The sequence below is a fragment of the Schistocerca cancellata genome, chromosome 8, assembly GCF_023864275.1.
Source record: "Schistocerca cancellata isolate TAMUIC-IGC-003103 chromosome 8, iqSchCanc2.1, whole genome shotgun sequence".
NCBI classification, from domain to species: Eukaryota; Metazoa; Arthropoda; class Insecta; order Orthoptera; family Acrididae; genus Schistocerca; species Schistocerca cancellata.
The window spans coordinates 137,226,589-137,246,392 of NC_064633.1; the positions used below are offsets into that span (position 1 = coordinate 137,226,589).

At 42.7% G+C, this 19,804-nt stretch overlaps 1 protein-coding gene across 1 annotated transcript in view; it reads left to right on the top strand.

Moving 5' to 3' along the window:
* The window catches only part of LOC126094752 (polyamine-transporting ATPase 13A3-like), a 397,184-nt gene that overhangs the window by 266,654 nt on the left and 110,726 nt on the right, over nt 1–19,804 (top strand). Inside the window, exon 8 of the mRNA XM_049909302.1 lies at nt 11,846–12,050. Within this exon, the coding sequence (XP_049765259.1) occupies nt 11,846–12,050 (205 nt within the window). The remainder of the gene's footprint in view (nt 1–11,845; nt 12,051–19,804) is intronic.

The following is a 19,804-nucleotide window of genomic DNA, read 5'->3' on the forward strand; positions in this document are numbered from 1 at the left end:
GAGACTCGAACTCGGGACCTTTGCCTTTCGCGGGCAAGTGCTCTACCATCTGAGCTACCCAAGCACCACTCACGCCCGGTACTCACAGCTTTACTTCTGCCAGTATCTCGTCTCCTACCTTCCAAACCAGTTTTAATCTGCCAGGAAGTTTCATATCAGCGCACACTCCGCTGCAGAGTGAAAATTTCATTCTGGAAACATCCCCCAGGCTGTGGCTAAGCCATGTCTCCACAATATCCTTTCTTTCGGGAGTGCTAGTTCTGCAAGGTTCGCAGGAGAGCTTCTGTAAAGTTTGGCAGGTAGGAGACAAGATACTGGCAGAAGTAAAGCTGTGAGTACCGGGCGTGAGTCGTGCTTCGTTAGCTCAGCTGGTAGAGCACTTGCCTGCGAAAGGCAAAGGTCCCGAGTTCGAGTCTCGGTCGGGCACACAGTTTTAATCTGCCAGGAAGTTTCATATCAGTGCACACTCCGCTGCAGAGTGAAAATCTCATTCTATTTCTAAGGAGCTGCTTATTCATATCAATTATTAAACAGTTTTTTCTTCGTAAGTTACAGTTCCACATCCTCATCCTCATTTTCTTCATCCTCATCCTCTTCCTCCTCCTCCTCCTCCTCCTCCTCTTTCTCCTCCTCCTCCACCTCAATGTCATCGTAATCATTATCACGATCATCTTCATCATCACCACTGATTTTTAATCTGCTCGTTCAGGAAGAGTCGTTCCGGGCATCTCTACATATAACGATATTCAAGCTATACCTTGAAACCTTCCCGTCTTCTCTATATCTCTTTTGCTGCGCAACCTTCCCTTTTACAATAACCTATGAAACCTTCCATTTTGATTTCTATCTCTTGCTTAATAATAACAAATGAAATCTTCCCATTGAAATTAATTCTCTTTGTCAATCTTCGCATACAAATTTTATTGCTGCTTGTTAAAAGTGATTTTCTGATTATTTCGACGAAACATAGAATGTGTCGTCGTCGTGGCCCTCAGTCGTTATCTGCAATAACCCAAAACTGTTCCTTACTTTTTTTACTGTTACTGGATCGTCATCTGACTGCTACATCGAACTGCGACACGAATATACTTACTCTGTTTTACTATACTTTATTAGCTGCTGGTGGGTTGTCATAATAAGTGGCTGTATTTATTACCAAAGCTGACGTTATTCTTTAATTAATTTGACTGACGTTACGTAATTCATAGTTAAACTTGTTCTTGAGAACAATAAAATTTTGCAAATGTTTTACGTTGATGGTTTTTGGGATAGATTATAATCAGTAACGCAATATTGCTGGCAAAAATTAATTATATTCTGAATGAAATGATTTTACAAACGTTCAAATGGGACTTAATTTTTACAATAATCTTACACCTAGCATTGCGCAAACATACCTTCAGTAGTCTTGAGTTTCTCAAAAAAATAATTCAATAATATTAGTTCCTCTTATGATGATAGTTAGCTGATGTCTCTGTACATCCGTTTATAATCTCTTGTAAATCATAGCTGGTGGCTGGCAGGCACACCGCTCCTCTCAACCTCTCGCTTCAGACCTGCTACCGACTCGCTTTACTTGTCGCTTACTACCGATTTCCTACGAACGCTAAAGTGCGGTCTCTCCTGCCAACAATGCTTTCTGGTGCAGACAGTCCCTGCTACCATTACAAAATGTATCAGTGCGCGGTCTTTCCCGATCTTTTCTTAAAATGTATCCATAAGCGGTCTCTCCCGCCCTTTTTAAAATTACATCACTGTGCGGTCTCTCTTGCCAACAATGCTTTGGTGCAGACATTCCCTGCTACCACAATTATTTCCAACATGACAAATATTAATTATTCCTACTTAATCCTCTTAATAAAATATAAACATCTTTCATAAATTGTGGTTTGACAACAGACAATAGAAATATACACGTCTTACAACCTTCCAATGTGTCCAGCTTCGTAGCTGAGTGATGAGTGTCTGGCTAAACGACGGGGTATCCGAGCTCCATTCCCGGGCCTGCCAGGGATTTTTCCTTGGCGGCAGGACTGGAATGGGGTGCACACAGCCTCATGATACCAACTGATGAGCTACATGAGTCAGAAATGCTAGTTCCGAGGCCTACAAAGCCAACGACGACCGGGAGAGCGGTGTGCTAACCCTCTTCCTCCCCAAGCCACACCATAGCAAATACAGGGCTATTACAAATGATTGAAGCGATTTCATAAATTCACTGTAGCTCCATTCATTGACATATGGTCACGACACACTACAGATACGTAGAAAAACTCATAAAGTTTTGTTCGGCTGAAGCCGCACTTCAGGTTTCTGCCGCCAGAGCGCTCGAGAGCGCAGTGAGACAAAATGGCGACAGGAGCCGAGAAAGCGTATGTCGTGCTTGAAATGCACTCCATCAGTCAGTCATAACAGTGCAACGACACTTCAGGACGAAGTTCAACAAAGATCCACCAACTGCTAACTCCATTCGGCGATGGTATGCGCAGTTTAAAGCTTCTGGATGCCTCTGTAAGGGGAAATCAACGGGTCGGCCTGCAGTGAGCGAAGAAACGGTTGAACGCGTGCGGGCAAGTTTCACGAGTAGCCCGCGGAAGTCGATGAATAAAGCAAGCAGGGAGCTAAACGTACCACAGCCGACGGTTTGGAAAATCTTACGGAAAAGGCTAAAGCAGAAGCCTTACCGTTTACAATTGCTACAAGCCCTGACACCCGATGACAAAGTCAAACGCTTTGAATTTTCGGCGCGGTTGCAACAGCTCATGGAAGAGGATGCGTTCAGTGCGAAACTTGTTTTCAGTGATGAAGCAACATTTTTTCTTAATGGTGAAGTGAACAGACACAATGTGCGAATCTGGGCGGTAGAGAATCCTCACGCATTCGTGCAGCAAATTCGCAATTCACCAAAAGTTAACGTGTTTTGTGCAATCTCACGGTTTAAAGTTTACGGCCCCTTTTTCTTCTGCGAAAAAAACGTTACAGGACACGTGTATCTGGACATGCTGGAAAATTGGCTCATGCCACAACTGGAGACCGACAGCGCCGACTTCATCTTTCAACAGGATGGTGCTCCACCGCACTTCCATCATGATGTTCGGCATTTCTTAAACAGGGGACTGGAAAACCGATGGATCGGTCGTGGTGGAGATCATGATCAGCAATTCATGTCATGACCTCCACGCTCTCCCGACTTAACCCCATGCGATTTCTTTCTGTGGGGTTATGTGAAAGATTCAGTGTTTAAACCTCCTCTACCAAGAAACGTGCCAGAACTGCGAGCTCGCATCAACGATGCTTTCGAACTCATTGATGGGGACATGCTGCGCCGAGTGTGGGAGGAACTTCATTATCGGCTTGATGTCTGCCGAATCACTAAAGGGGCACATATCGAACATTTGTGAATGCCTAAAAAAACTTTTTGAGTTTTTGTATGTGTGTGCAAAGCATTGTGAAAATATCTCAACTAATAAAGTTATTGTAGAGCTTTAAAATCGCTTCAATCATTTGTAATAACCCTGTACAATTTACTCTTTTGGCAGAGGATGACACGGCGGTCAGTCGGTCCCGAATGGCCCTTCAAGAGCAGATCGGCGGAGCTTCCAAGCATGTCCAGCCTATTCTTTAACCTCATTTATCCATCATCCTCTAGGTACTGGTCGTATCGTTTGAGCAAAAAATGCGTTTGACCTTTCTTTGGCTATGTGCCACACTAATCTCTATTTCAGTTGAGACTTCGTGCCAAATTACAACTATGTGTCAAACATGAAGAACCTAGAACTCTGTCTTTCACGAGAAAATATTTCTACTGAATAAATTATCCATACATGATTCATGCTCCGTCCTCACAACTTCACTCCTGCTAAATTCATTTCATTTTCATAACACCCATTGTAACATCCTCAACGCATCTAATTTCTCTTACCCATTTCCTTGATTTCATGCTATTGTACAGCATCTTCCAGGCAAGTCACCAATTTTTAATTCGAGCGATACAGATTGTCATATCACCATATGTTGGATTCTGGTACAATGAACTGTTCATTCACTTTCCACAAGGACTAACGCCCAAGAAGTCAAGAACATATAACATTATTTCTTCATCGCCATCATTATCATCATCATCATCATTGTCGCCACAAGCAGCACAAAGTTCTTTTCCTTTAGGCTAAATAGGAATATACTTTTGATTGCTGCATTCAGCTTATCAAATGAACATCAGAGCTTGCAGTACTTGCGCCACCATTACCTCGGTACAGTTTTCACCATTCAGTTTGTGATTCATATAGTTTACGAAATGAAAAGAATCCTACTTAAGTTCGCCGTTCTCTTATATAACTACACCCGTATCTCCCAAATCAATATAAACTGCACAGCCCACATTACTCTTATTGGTTAATACTGTACAGGGTGGCCACAATTAAACTTCCGCTACTTGAGGTGATCCCCTTGGGAAACGAGTGATCGCAGGACAATGAAAATTTGTGGCAACATTTGTAAGGAGGCGAGAAAGAGAACTAACGAATAAACCATTGAAAGAAACACATTTTACCCTACTGGCCATTAAAATTGCTACACCACGAATATGACGTGCTACAGACGCGAAATTTAACCGACAGGAACAAGATGCTGTGATATGCAAATGATTAGCTTTTCAGAGCATTCACAAAAGGTTGGCGCCGGTGCCGACACCTAAAACGTGCTGACATGAGGAAGTTTCCAGCAGAATTCTCATACACAAACAGCAGTTGACCGGCGTTCCCTGGTGAAACGTTGTTGTGATGCCTCGTGTAAGGAGGAGAAATGCGTACCATCACGTTTCCGACTTTGATAAAGGTCGGATTGTAGCCTATAGCGGTTGCGGTTTATCGTATCGCGACATTGCTGCTCACGTTGGTCGATATTCAATGACTGTTAGCAGAATATGGAATCGGGGGGTTCAAGAGGGTAATACGGAACGCCGTGCTGGATCCCAACGGCCTCGTATCACTAGCAGTCGAGAAGACAGGCATCTTATCCGCATGGCTGTAACGGATCGTGCAGCCTCGTCTCGACCCCTGAGTCAACAGATGGGGACGTTTGCAAGACAACAACCATCTGCACGAACACTCCGACGACTTTTGCAGCAGCATGGACTATCAGCTCGGAGACCATGGCTGCGGTTACCCTTGACGCTGCATCACAGACAGGAGCGCCTACGATTGTGTACTCGACGACGAACCTTGGTGCATGAATGGCAAAATGTCATTTTTTCGGATGACTTGAGGTTCTGTATACAGCATCATCTTGTCGCATCCGTGTTTGGCGACATCGCGGTGAACGCACATTGGAAGCGTGTATTCGTCATCGCCATACTGGCGTGTCACCCGGCGTGATGGTATGGGGTGCCATTGGTTACACATCTCGGTCACCTCTTGTTCGCATTGACGGCACTTTGAACAGTGGACGTTACATTTCAGATATGTTACGACCCGTGGCTCTACCCTTCATTCGATCCCTGCGAAACCCTACATTTCAGCAGTATAATCCACGACCGCATGTTGCAGGTCCTGTACGGGCCTTTCTGGATACAGAAAATGTTCGACTGCCGCCCTGGCCAGCACATTCTCCAGATCTCTCACCAACTGAAAACGTCTGGTCAATGGTGGACGAGCAACTGGCTCGTCACAATACGCCAGTCACTACCCTTGATGAACTTTGGTATCGTGTTGAAGCTGCATGGGCAGCTGTACCTGTACACGCCATCCAAGCTCTGTTTGACTCAATGCCCAGGCGTATCAAGGCCGTTATTACGGCCAGAGGTGGTTGTTCTGGGTACTTATTTCTCAGGATCTATGCACCCAAATTGCGTGAAAATGTAATCACATGTCAGTTCTATTATAATATATTTTTCCAATGAATACCCGTTTAGCATCTGAATTTCTTCTTGGTGTAGCAATTTTGATGGCCAGTAGTGTTGTAAGTAGGCTGTTTAGGTTTTTATGTTGGTAACACCACGTAGCGCTCTGTATGAAAATCACTGGCTGTGCTGTGTGCAGTCTGTGGCTGGTTAGCATTGTTGGAGTAATAGTCGCTATTGTAGCGTTGGGCAGTTAGCTGTGAGCAGCACGTAGCGTTGTGCAGTTGGAGGTGAGCCGCCAGCAGTGGTGAATGTGGGGTGAGAAATGGCGGAGTTTTGAGAGCGTATGATCTGGACGTGTGTCCATCAGAGACAGTAAATTTTTAAGACTGGATGTCATGAACTGCTATATATATTATGAATTTTGAACACTATTAAGGTAAATACATTGTTTGTTCTTTATCAAAATTTTTCATTTGCTGACTATGCCTATCAGTAGTTAGTGCCTTCAGTAGTTAGAATCCTTTATTTAGCTCGCAGTATTGGCGCTCGCTATACTGCAGTAGTTCGAGTAACGAAGATTTTTGTGAGGTAAGTGATTTGTGAAAGGTATAGGTTAATGTTAGTCAGGGCCATTATTTGTAGAGATTATTGAAAGTCAGATTGCGTTGCGCTAACAATATTGTGTGTCAGTTTAGTGTTGATCAGAATACGTAAAGAGCGAAATGTCTGAGTACGTTCAGTTCTGCTCAGCTGTTTGAAAATCAAATAAGGTAACGGTTTTTTCAGCACAGTAATTCATTAATTTTTCTAAGGGGACGTTTCAGTGTATTTCCTCTTACCCATTTCTTTGATTTCTTGATATTTTACAGCATCTTCCAGGAAACTCACCAATTTTTAATTCGAGCGATATAGATTGCCATATCACCACGTGTTATATTCCGGTACAGTGAACTGTTAATCCACTTTCCACAAGGACTAATGACCAATAAGTCAAGAACATATAACATTATTTCTTCATCGTCATCATTATCATCATCGTCGTCGTCGTCACCACAAGCAGCAGCAAGTTCTTTTCCTTTAGGCTAAATAGGAATTTACTTTTGATTGCTGTATTCAGCTTATCAAATGAATATCAGAGCTTGCAGTACTTGCGCCACCATTACTTCGCTACGGTTTTCACCATTCAATTTGTGATTGATATAGTTTACGAAATGAAAATAATCCGACGTAAGTTTGTCGTTCTCTTATATAACTACACCCGTATCTCCCAAATCAATATAAATTGCACAGCATACATCACTCTTATTGGTTAATACTGTACATGGTGGCCACAATTAAACTTCCGGCACTTGAGGGGATCCCCATGAAATCGAGAGATCGCAGGACAAAGAAACTTTGCGGAAACATTTGTAAGGACGAGAGAAAGAGAACTAACGAATAAATCATTGAAAGAAAAACTTTTTAATTTCCGCATGAGAGGTAAAATTTGTTAATTGCATACCCTGTTTCGTCCCAGGTTACAAAAGTTACTCAGTGTGACGAACATCTGCATCCACGACAGTCTGGAACCCCACCAGAGATACCATTTCACAATCGTTCGCAGCACTTTTCGAAAAATGGTCCATGAAATGTTAAGCTGTCGTGACACAGTTCGTGCACCGCCTGGAGATTGCACAATGCGTCCAGCATCCTCGGTCACGGCAGCAGTAACTTCTCCAACAATTTGTGGCGCAACTGGCCGTCGACCTCCTCCAGGAGCAATTCCCAAATCGGAAGTTTATTCGAACTTCCGAATCATGTTCTCCAACCCTTGTGTGGAAAGAAAACCTCTCACAATCCCTCTAACACGTCGATACTAACGAAGAGCAGCAGCGCTATTGCTGTACACACAGTTGCAAAAGCTCAAGAGGCAGTTGTAAATGCCGTACATCAAGAAATGCGTAGAATGTATCAGGTGCAATAACGATTCATTCGCACAGACGGAAACCAAATATTCCAGCGACAGGTAAGGTGATCCGTGGCCGATGGAGTCCAGGAACCGCTAGTACCATAAGGAAATTTAATAAAAGTTGTATATCAAGATTACTAACAAGACAAAAGTAAAACCCGTGTAAGATGTGACAGTAACTATTACGCTTATGAGAATTACAGCCTATTAAAATATAAACTCAAAATTGCAGCAAACGTCCTTATGATACTGGCGGTTCCACCACACGGCATTGTGCTAGTCCAAGGTGCCCTCTATCGGCCACGGCGCGCGTTACAAGCCGCTTTGGCGCTCTTACATTTGCTTTCCTGTCTGCGCGAGTGACAGATTACTGCACCTGATACTCCACATGCATTTCTTGGTGTACAGCATTTACAACTGCCTCTTGAGCTTATGCAATTGTAAATAGTTTGCCTGATTTGACTCCTTCCATTTTATTTTTATTTTTGTTCGTTTTTGTTAAGACATCAGGGGACAACCGACGTGTCTCAGAAATAAATATTGCTCAATAGCATTCTACCGTCCTTGACCTCACGCTTTCGTGCAATAGATTGATACAATATTATTGTGCAATAAATACTGAGTGTCTCTGGGCTCCTTTATAACACTTTCTGAAAGATATAACCGCAATTTGACTGCACAACAGACTTTATTCCACAATCTAGATTTAGACCACATGCCATTTTCAAGTGTTAGAACTGCAACAGATTAAAGCACGATAAAAGTACAAGTATCATAAAGATAGCAGGGCAGGCGGTTAAATTAATATCTGGACTGCATGACTTGTCTTATTTACGTATTAAAATGGTTAGACTTGAGTAGAATTTAAAATAATGGAGCAACTGGTGTCATGCACTATATTTCTAAATTTATAATGAAGAACTGTCCTGCATATTTTAAGTTTTTAATATTTGGTACACTACTACAGCTGTTGAATACCGTTAGAGGACTACTGTTCCTTTTAAACACCTATTAAGTAAAATTGCGGTGTAGGTGTATATATGGGAAACACATGTAAACACTGTGCACATAGGCTATTCCCCCTTGTCTTCCCCTCCCATTCACCTCATCTACATAATCGGACTATCCCATCTTTCCTTCCCTCCCACATCAGTACCCCTCCACCCCTTATCTGTTTAATACATCTGGTCCATTCCTGTTAAATCTAATGCGCACCATACTCTCATTCACTATGCACCCATCCCGCCCCCCTGTCCCACTTTTTTCCCTATTCTTGGTACCATTGTACACAATTTTATAACAATCATTGGGGCTTTTATACAAAGAAATTTAAATTCCAACGATGTTTGTGACCACTTATTTTATATAACTGATCAGTTTTTAAACATGATTGTAATTCATAACAATGTATAACTGCTTATTTTATAATTGACCATGAATCAAATATTTCACTATCTTGCAACATTGTACTTCGGTGTATTTTTAAGTACGATGGTGTGGGTCACGATTTTACATGGAAACTGGAAAGTTGGCTCTTCATATAATGTAGACACTTGTATCTTTTGCCCATTCAAACATAACTTAAACAGCTTGTATAATTAAGAGGCCCACTACCTGTCCCTATGATATACCACAGATGACATGGTGCTAACTGGAATGTCTTCATGATGGTCTTTGACCATAGTTTCACTTATGTTTTGTGTCAGTGGCTGCGGAGACGCAATGTGGCGAAGTTTAGATCTGTGATTTGGTTACCTATTTTATTCCACAACCATACCAGGTGAATAAGTAATGTTAATTGCCAGTATATTAGCCTATTACACAAAATTCTCGCATTTGCCTATGACAAAATCGGTTTATATAACCGAAGGTACATATTTTGATGATGACTTGTGTTCTACTCAAGGCTAATGATTTTTGATATGTAAGTAACAGAACAAATCCTGCAGCCTATACATTAAATTAACTGTCTCCCGTGTTACTTTTGTGTTACTAGTATTTTTATGGTGCTTTAATCTATTTTAGTTGTATGACTTGAAAATGGCCTAACGCCGAAATCTAGATTGTGAAATAAAACCCGGTGTACAGTGAAATGGCCGTTATATCTTTAAAAAAGTTTTAAATGACTGTGGGTCCACACCAAAGTAAAATTCTTTGTAACACTGGGTGTATCAAAAAGAATCATCCGATTTGGCACGTCTATATTTCTGAAATTAATAAACATTTACAATGATTTTTTTGAACGAAAACACAAAAAAGTTTTTTCATATCTTTTCATAGGTGTTCAATATGCCTCCCCCCCCTCCACTTGAGATGCACAGCATATGTCAATGCGGTATTCAAATTGTCCCCACACTGTAACTAGCATGTTTCGAGTTGCAGCTTCCACAGCTGCTGTTACGCGATGTCTCAGTTCATTCATATTTGTTGGTAATGGAGACACAAAAACATGGTCATTTATAAACACCCACAGAAAATAATCACATACAGTCAGGTCCCGTGTCCTCAGAGGCCAGTAATGTAAGGCTGAATAATTTGGTCCAGTGCGACCGATCCATCGTTCAGTAACCTTCGATTTACAAATTCCCGGACTTCCAGATGCCATTGTGGCGGTGTCCCATCCTGTTGGTAAATGAAGTCGTTCGAATCAGTCTTCAACTGAGGGAAAAGGAAGACCTCAAGCTTATCGTCATATGTGCCTCCTGTAACAGTGTTCTCGGCAAAGAAAAATGGACCATACACCTTTTCCCGTGAAAACACATTAAATTTTGGATAGTCCCCCTCGTCTTGTAAAACTTCATTTGGTTTTTCCGCACGTCATATTCTCACATTATGACGGTTCACCTTTGCATTTAAACGAAACACCAAGCGTGGGAGAAAACTGTCACCATTCACCTTTCCAAGTGAGAAATTACAGAACTGCACACGTTGTTCCCAGAATGAGATTTTCACTCTACAGCGGAGTATGCACTGATTTGAAACTTCCTGGCAGATTAGAACTGTGTGCCAGACCCAGACTCGAACTCGGGACCTTTGCCTTCCGCGGGCAAGTGCTCTACGAACTGAGTTACCCAAGCACGATTCAAGCCCCGTCCTCACAGCTTCACTTCTGCCAGTACCTCGTCTCCTACCTTCCAAACTTTAACTATTCTGGAAACATCCCCCAGGTTGCGGCTAAGCCATGTCTCCGCAATATCCTTTTTTTTTCAGGAGTGCTAGTTCTGCAGGTTCGGAGGAGAGCTTCTGTACAGTTTGGAAGGAAGGAGACGAGGTACTGGCAGAAGTAAAGCTGTGAGGACGGGGCGTGAGTCGTGCTTGGGTAGCTCAGATGGTAGAGCACTTGCCCGCGAAAGGCAAAGGTCCCGTGTTCGAGTCTCGGTCGGGCACACAGTTTTAATCTGCCAGGAAGTTGCACACGTTGTTGTTTCTCTCCTGTACAAAGAGCTTGCAGTAGCTGAATTTCGTATGGTTTCATGTGTAAACGTCGAAGCAGTACACGCCAGACGGACATCGGGGGCATTTTGAGCTGTCGAGCTGCACGGCGAACGGATATCTGCAGACCCCTCGTGAAACTATGGCGGATGCGTTCGACATCTGTGTCAGACACTCGGGGTCGGTCCGGCGTTTATCCTTTACATAAACAACCTATTTCTCGGAATTTTTCATGTCATCATCTAATGCTCTGTGCTAGTACGGAAGTCACGCTGAACAGTTAATACTGACCCTCACTGCGCAAAACGTAGAACGCAAAACGCTTTCTGTTGTCCCGACACCATTTTTACTTGAATTGAAGTGGGCGCACACTCCTGCTACCTAGCGGCAACCATGTAAAACTCGAGAGTTTACTCTTTCCAACAGCACGTTGTTCTCGCAAATATCTCAAATAACGTAATTGTAATGATTTTTTTTTAATCGGATGATTATTTTTGATGAAGCGTGTACTATATCGACCCATTAAAGATTTATGACAGAAACTAGTTGTAAAGTCGTTATCACTGATGTAGCACCTGCAGGTGCTTTAAAAGTGTGCACTGAGCGAGCCCGTGTGACCGGTGCAGAACCAGCGCAGCCTGCACGACACGGTGCACAAGACTGACGTGGTGACGGTGGACCGCGGCGCCTCCGGAGGAGGCACGCTCGAGGTGGAGACGACGCAGCTGGTGCCCGGTGACGTCATAGTCATCCCACCCAACGGCTGCGACATGTACTGCGACGCCGTCCTCCTCTCTGGCTCCTGCATCGTCAACGAGAGCATGCTCACAGGTCAGTCTCCTCACTCCAGTACTCACAGTAGGCTACTGCTATCCTCTCATCGTTTCTTTCCCCCTGGAATCTCGTGATCGATGATGAGTGATTTCAACCTCTGGTAAGGCTCGTCTGAAGTGTTGTGTTAACAATTAGGAAAAATATTACCTGATAATGACTCATCATATGCATCAGGAGGGTGACAGCAGGTAAGTGTCCGGGACGTCAAAGGAATGTATGTCTTGCCGGCTGTTGTGGCCGAGCGGTTCTAGGCGCCTCGGTCTGGAACCGCGCGATCGCTACGGTCGCAGGCTCGAATCCTGCCTCGGGCATGCATGTGTGTGATGTCCTTAGGTTAGTTAGGTTTAACTAGTCCTAAGTTCTAGTGGACTGATGACCTCAGAAGTTAAGTCCCGTAGTGCTCAGAGCCATTTGATTTTTGGATGTATGTATTGTTGGTGTCAGGTTCGCCAGTTATGCAAAACGCCGTTTTTGTCTCAGTACCCAAACATGTTTCGGCACCACTTGTAAGTAGGCTGTTTATGTTTTCTTTATGTAAGTAGGCTGTTTAGATTTTTTATATTGGTAATGCCACGTAGCGCTCTGTATGAAAATCACTGGCTGTGCTGTGTGCAGTATGTGGCTAGTTTGCATTGTTGTCTGCCATTGTAGTGTTGGGCAGCGGCAGCTGGATGTGAACAGCGCGTAGCGTTGCGCAGTTGGAGGTGAGCCGCCAGCAGTGGTGGATGTGGGGAGAGAGATGGCGGAGTTTTGTAATTTGTCATGAACTGCTATATATATTATGACTATTAAGGTAAATACATTGTTTGTTCTCTATTAATATCTTTCATTTGCTAACTATCCCTATCAGTAGTTAGTGCCTTCCGTAGTTTGAATCTTTTATTTAGCTGGCAGTAGTGGCGCTCGCCGTATTGCAGTAGTTCGAGTAACGGAGATTTTTGTGAGGTAAGTGATTTGTGAAAGGTATAGTTTAATGTTAGTCAGGGCCATTCTTTTGCAGGGATCTTTGATAGTCAGATTGCGTTGCGCTAAATAATATTGTGTGTCAGGTTAAGCACAGTCGTGTATAAATTGTTCAAAGGGGACGTTTCACACTGTGCCATCATCAGTGGGTTTTCGTTTTTATTTATTCTGCAAAGTGAAAATTTTTGGTAAATGATTATAAAATTATGTGCATTTTTAGTTCAAACAACAGATCGTTTCTTTTTGTAAATACCTTTTACATATGGTGTGCATGAATTTTCTGGATCACTTTTGTGTTAATTACTAGAGGTAGCTTGTCATCCGCAACCAAACGATGTTGATGAGAAAATTTTTTGCTGGGAGTTAACTTACCTTCTATGATGTAATTCAGCTTTTCGCGATGTTTTCGCGCCTATATTCGTTTTTACTTACGTTTTCGTGTGGCAATTTAACAGATCAGGAATATATGAAGCCACATGCAACACTTGCCACTCAGTGTACATAGGACAAACGTGCAGAAACTTCAAAACAAGATATTCAGAACATCTCGGAGTTTTAAAAAGCAACAGCTCCCATAGCACATTTGCTGACCACCTTGTAGCCAACAGTCACCACCCAATCACAATAGAAACAGACCTAAGAATACTAAAACCCAGCCACAGCCTATACAGCAAACTGACCATTGACGAAAACTTCCATATACACAAGGCAATAGCAGAAGGAAAACAGGTCTTAAACGAATACACTACACTATGCAAGGGCACACTATTTAACACATTAAAGGAACTTTACAAATAAAAACAGCAAAAACGGATAAAGTCTACACACACACACACACACACACACACACACACACACACACACACACACAAACACGAACAATAGATGAACTAAAATCTGCAAAGACGCGCCCCTTACACACAAAAGTAATACCATATAAAAGTCAACGCACACAGCCAAGAAGCGCACAGAAAACACACATACACAAAAATAAAATGCAAACAAAATTCAAATTTGGCGCCGAACTCTCTGGTGAACAAATGAACACTGACTGGGCTGGGACACATAACAAGCCACAATCAAACCGTGTTCTGGTGAAGTGAAAAGTGTTTTACTACGTTATTTGTGAAAAATACTTGTTATAGTTACGTGTCCAACACAACACCTCAGCATTATGCGGAGAATGGAAGTACTTGCCACACGAAAACGTAAGTAAAAACGAATATAGGCGCGAAAACATCGCGAAAAGCTGAATTACAACCTAGAAGATAGGTTAACTCCCAGCAAAAAAAAAATTTCTCATGAACATCGTTTGATTGCAGATGACAAGCTACCTGTAGTAATTAACACAAGTGATTCAGAAAATTCATGCACACCAAATGTAAGGGTATTTACAAAAAGAAAAATGTTTCAAATGGCTCTGAGCACCATGGGGCTTAACGTCTGAGGTCATCAGTCCCCTAGAACTTAGATATACTTAAACCTAACTAAGGACATCACACACATCCATGCCCGAGGCAGCATTCGAACCTACGACCGTAGCTGTCGTACGCTTCCAGATTGAAGCGCCTAGAACACCGCGCGCAATTTCATCTCCATAAAGTAGTACGTCATTATCACCCGCATCCTGTAGATTGTATCGAACATCACTGAAACGCGCAAACACAATTTTTTGTAACAAGTGCGCCTTGTCCTCCTTTACATATCCTTATTTTTTCGTATGCACTACACGGTCATATCACTGCGGTCTTATTCGAAATCTGTTCATAATTCTTTTTTTTTAGCTATGCTGCGGATGATCCTCCACGTTCGTAATTATGTTTAGTACTCGCTCCCTGGACAACGACTGTCCTCTATTAAGTTTAACTGGAGACGGGATTTGTGACTCCTTGTCCGACAAGAACTGTATAGCTCTACATTTGTTTCAGTATCACTTTCACTTGTTAATTATGTATCGTCATCATTGTAATCCTCCTGTATAGCTGTGACCGAGCGATTCTTGGCGCTTCAGTCCGGAACCGCGCGACTGCTACGGTCGCAGGTTCGAATCCTGCCTCGGGCATGGATGTGTGTGATGTCCTTACGTTATTTAGGTTTAAGTAGTGGCTCTGAGCACTATGGGACTCAACATCTTAGATCATAAGTCCCCTAGAACTTAGAACTACTTAAACCTAACTAACCTAAGGACATCACACACACCCATGCCCGAGGCAGGATTCGAACCTGCGACCGTAGCGGTCCAGGTTTAAGTAGTTCTAAGCTCTAGGGGACTGATGACCTCAGATGTTAATTCCCATAGTGCTCAGAGCCATTTGAACCATCTGAACAAAAAAAAGTTCAAATATGTGTGAAATCTTATGGGACTTAACTTCTAAGGTCATCAGTCCCTAAACTTACACACTACTTAACCTAAATTATCCCAAGGACAAAGACACACACCCATGCCCGAGGGAGGACTCGAACCTCCGCCGGGACCAGCCGCACAGTCCATGACTGCAGCGCCTAAGACCGCTCGGCTAATCCCGCGCGACGAACCATTTGAAGTCGAGCGTATACGACACCATACATTCCACTGACTCGACTTGCAGAAACACTAATATTTCATCTGCCACTTCTTTTTCACTCTGCGAAATTCCTTGGGTTCCTTTCCGACAAAATATCATCTTCGGCAACTGTTGTACATATAATGCAATGTTTGCTTTGTTTATCGTTGCCATTGCTTTGCTTTGTATCAACATCACTGGCATTGCAGCACTGTTGTGCGTTACTTGTCGACTAAGCAATTCAGCTACGCTCCACTGTCTCATGCCGTGTTCACTATTACGTACCTCCAGTCCCGCCCCCTGTTGCCAATATCAGCCGATATTGTGGTTCAGTGGTAGACAATATGTGGGGTGTCGGTTGCCGTAAACATCATTGACCTATTACGACCTCGCACTCAAGGGGTTCCTTGTCAGACGGCAGAAGAACACTGATGAACCAAACCATTACAATCTCTTTAATTACTTTGGATTTAAAGCATTTCAGTGTGTGTGTGTGTGTGTGTGTGCGCCCATGTTTGGGTTAATAATACACTCTTGCCTTGGTCACTAAGTCCTTTTGTTACAATCCTTATGATGCGCTTCGCTTTAACTGCGTCATCAGATAGAGGTGTAATACAAACAACTAATGTTAAAATGCATGGAACAGACATTTTATAAAATAACAGTGTTTAGAGTGATTATGGTGACGCATGAGTAGAATAACATCCCTTGTGGATACGTAATACCTAGTAAAAATTCTCTCTTCCTCAACGTCAAATGCCAAACTGGCTCTCATCGCGCGTTGTATTACAAGGTAAACATGTTCGCCCACCAGATGGCTGAAGTGAACGGCATGTATGGAATATGATTTCATTTATTATTTTAATGTGAAACAGATATTCCAACCATAATTACTATAATTGCAAGCTATACATATTACATTATAAAACACGTTATTACTTTACAGTGAACGTTATTGTGCGTCAGAAATACGAAACTTGAATTGCATGATGCTAAATTTAAAACACAATTAATACCTGTGCAGTAGAAGGACATGAATGCAGTATTAACATAAACCTTAACTATCGGTGTTCCATACACAAAAGAAAATGGAACTTTATTTTAAGGCCGGGAGAGGAAAGAAATTCTTTATATCATATCTTAGAGGGGGAGGAGGGGTCGCATAAGAAACAATAATGACCGTAATAACAGAAATGTCATTAAGCAGTACTGGCAATGATGATAAACAATGCGACACGGCTGTGGGTGTTTTCCAAACTCTGACATTCTTGCGAAATTTATCTTTACATGTCGTGACTGATTTACTGACTCATCATCGCCAGCCCAAACCGCTAAGGATAGGATAGAAAGTTGAAATTTGGAGAGGGTGATGATCTTATACTGTAAGCAATATTTATGAAGGACTTTTCGAAATTTAACGCCTAAGGGGATGAAATAGGCGATGAAAGATTCTTTGAAAGTATGTCGCTACTAAGACAATTTTAAAGCTGGAACTACGAAAACTGGTATTTGTTTTCTCAGTCAAAAATAAATAAATACGTGTTTCTGAAATTTTGGAAGTTCAACCCCTGAAGAGGTGAAATAGAGTACGAAAGTTTTTGTGGTAAGGTTTCATTATGAAAGCCTTTTTTAAGCTCAATCCATGAAAATTTGTATTTGGTCTGAAATAAAGAAATAAGTTTCAGTGATTTTGGAAATTCAGTTCCTAAGCAGGTGAAATATGGGATGAAAATGTGTATGAAAGTATTTCGTTTATTAAACAATTTTTAACGCTAAACCTTTTGGAAACTGGTGTTTGACTTCTCGGTTAGAAATGAAGAACAATGTATTAGCAGCTGAAAGTTTCTATGGAAATACCACAAGAACTCAAAAGGCAGGGGTAAAAAAGAACCTCGACTCCAGCCAGTACGATTGCTTTTCGGTCAGAAGTATATTCGGACAACACTGTGCTTCTGTGTCCTTAATTAGCTATTTAATAGTCGCGACAGCAAATCGACTTTGTCACAATTGCATAGCAAAAGAGAAGGATCTTTAATATATTAGTTTTTCAGTAGGTATAATACATATTTATAAAATTATGTTTTATTTAATGACTACGCAAACGCGACCGAAGCAGCAAGCGCTAAGCTGGTATATAATAAACCAATACCAATACTTGACATAAATGTATGTGTAATATGTTTAATTTTGCCCACATATTCGACGAAATCATGTGAGGTGCGTAGTTACAAGAATGGCCGGCCTGGGTGGCCTAGCGGTTCTAGGCGCTACAGTCGGTAACCGTGCTGCTGCTGCGGTCGCAGGTTCGAATCCTGCCTCGGGCATGGATGTGTGTGATGTCCTTAGGTTAGTTAGGTTTAAGTGGTTCTAAGTTCTAGGGGACTGATGACCTCAGTAGATAAGTCCCATAGTGCTCAGAGCCATTTGAACCAGTTACAAGAGTGACAAACAACAACAGATCCCGCGTCACATGCACGTCCATCATCACATATCGATGCAAATGAAATAATTCCCGAAGAAACAGCTATTGTATAAGAAAATAATGGCGGGAAGATCACCGATAATCTCGTAAATCCTTACGTTAAGGGTGGCCGCCACAATAAAGCAAGAGCCAGAACCGAGTACCGCAAAGTTCAAATGGTTCAAAGCACTATGGGACTTAACATCTGCGGTCATCAGTCCCCTAGACTTAGAACTACTTAAACCTAACTAACCTAGGGACATCACACACATCCATGCACGAGCCAGGATTCGAACCTGCGACCGTAGCAGCAGCGCGATTACCGACTGAAGCGCCTAGAACAGATCATCCACAGCGGCCGGCGTACCGCAAGGAATGAATTCCAATGCGCTGCCAAAGGCTCAAAAAACAATATTTAATCCGTCGCCGAAGAAATCATTTGAAAATCATAATCTCCATGGTGCCCTTCAAAAAAAATGTTTCGTAGTGAGAAAAGAAGCACTCGTCCACATAAAGTGCCATGACGATTGTCAAAGCCATCAAGGAACCAACAACACATGGTCGCACACTAAAGACATTATGACGTTTGCAGCGCCATCGAATTATGACTACTGCCCAACGCAAGACTGAACGCCACTTGGAGGCGTTGCGAGAACGTGACGCAGTAAAGAAAGTGTGTAGGTGGAGCAGCGGCAAATGGGGAATCGCTTAGCGACGATACTCGCCGCGAACGGGGAAACCCAGTAACATATGAGACTTTGACAAAGCGGCGGAGTGTTATGGCCCCGCGCCTGGAAACGAGCGAGAATGTTCGCGTGCTACTGTCATTAGAATCTTTGAAACGACTTTGAAACCAGGCATAGGCGGCAAGGTGCTGGAAGTCGACGCCTCGCCACAGCACGTGGCTTTCGGAGACTTGCCCGCTCTGTAAAACAGAACAGGAGGCGATCTGTGGCAGATTTGAGGACAGAGTGCAATGCTGGTGTAGTCACAAGTGTTTCGGAGCACACCGCTTAACGGAGATTGTTGAACGTGCGACTTGGCAGAGCAGACAGCCACTGTGTGCTCACATGTTGACCAAATGACATCGTCAATTACGACAGCGGTGGGCGCTGAACGATCGAGACTAGACCGTGCATCAGTGAAAAGGTGTTGCCTGTTCCGATGAATCAGTGCCTCTTGTTACACCAGGTCGATGGTCGTGTCCAGATATGCCGTCATACAGGAGGATGGCCGGCCGGTGTGGCCGAACGGTTCTAGGCGCTTCACTCTGGAACCGCACGACCGCTACGGTCGCAGGTTCGAATCCTGCCTCGGGCATGGATGTGTGTGATGTCCTTAGGTTAGTCAGGTTTGAGTAGTTCTAAATTCTAGGGCACTGATGACCACAGATGTTAAGTCCCATAGTGCTCAGAGCCATTTGAACCATTTTGAACAGGAGGACGGCTGCTCAAAACATGCTCCGTGTTGTTAAGTACAGATTTAGTTCTTTTCTGAAAAATCTATTAATTTCTTGGGTTTTAAGCCAGTCTCAGTACAATCACACATTGTTTATAAATTCACAGAAAACCGACTACAACACATACTGTAATACCTTCTTCTTCACAACATCCAGTTACACACAAACAAGCTGCCTTCCATTCCATGCGTGTCGCCTCGCATCCGTGCGAAAGTCGAAACGGGATATGCAAATAGAACAATAAAATATATTGTAGCGAACAATGGGTACAACTCTGAGCTAGTTGACGACATTCTACAGAAGAAATAAATAAGAAAGATTTAAT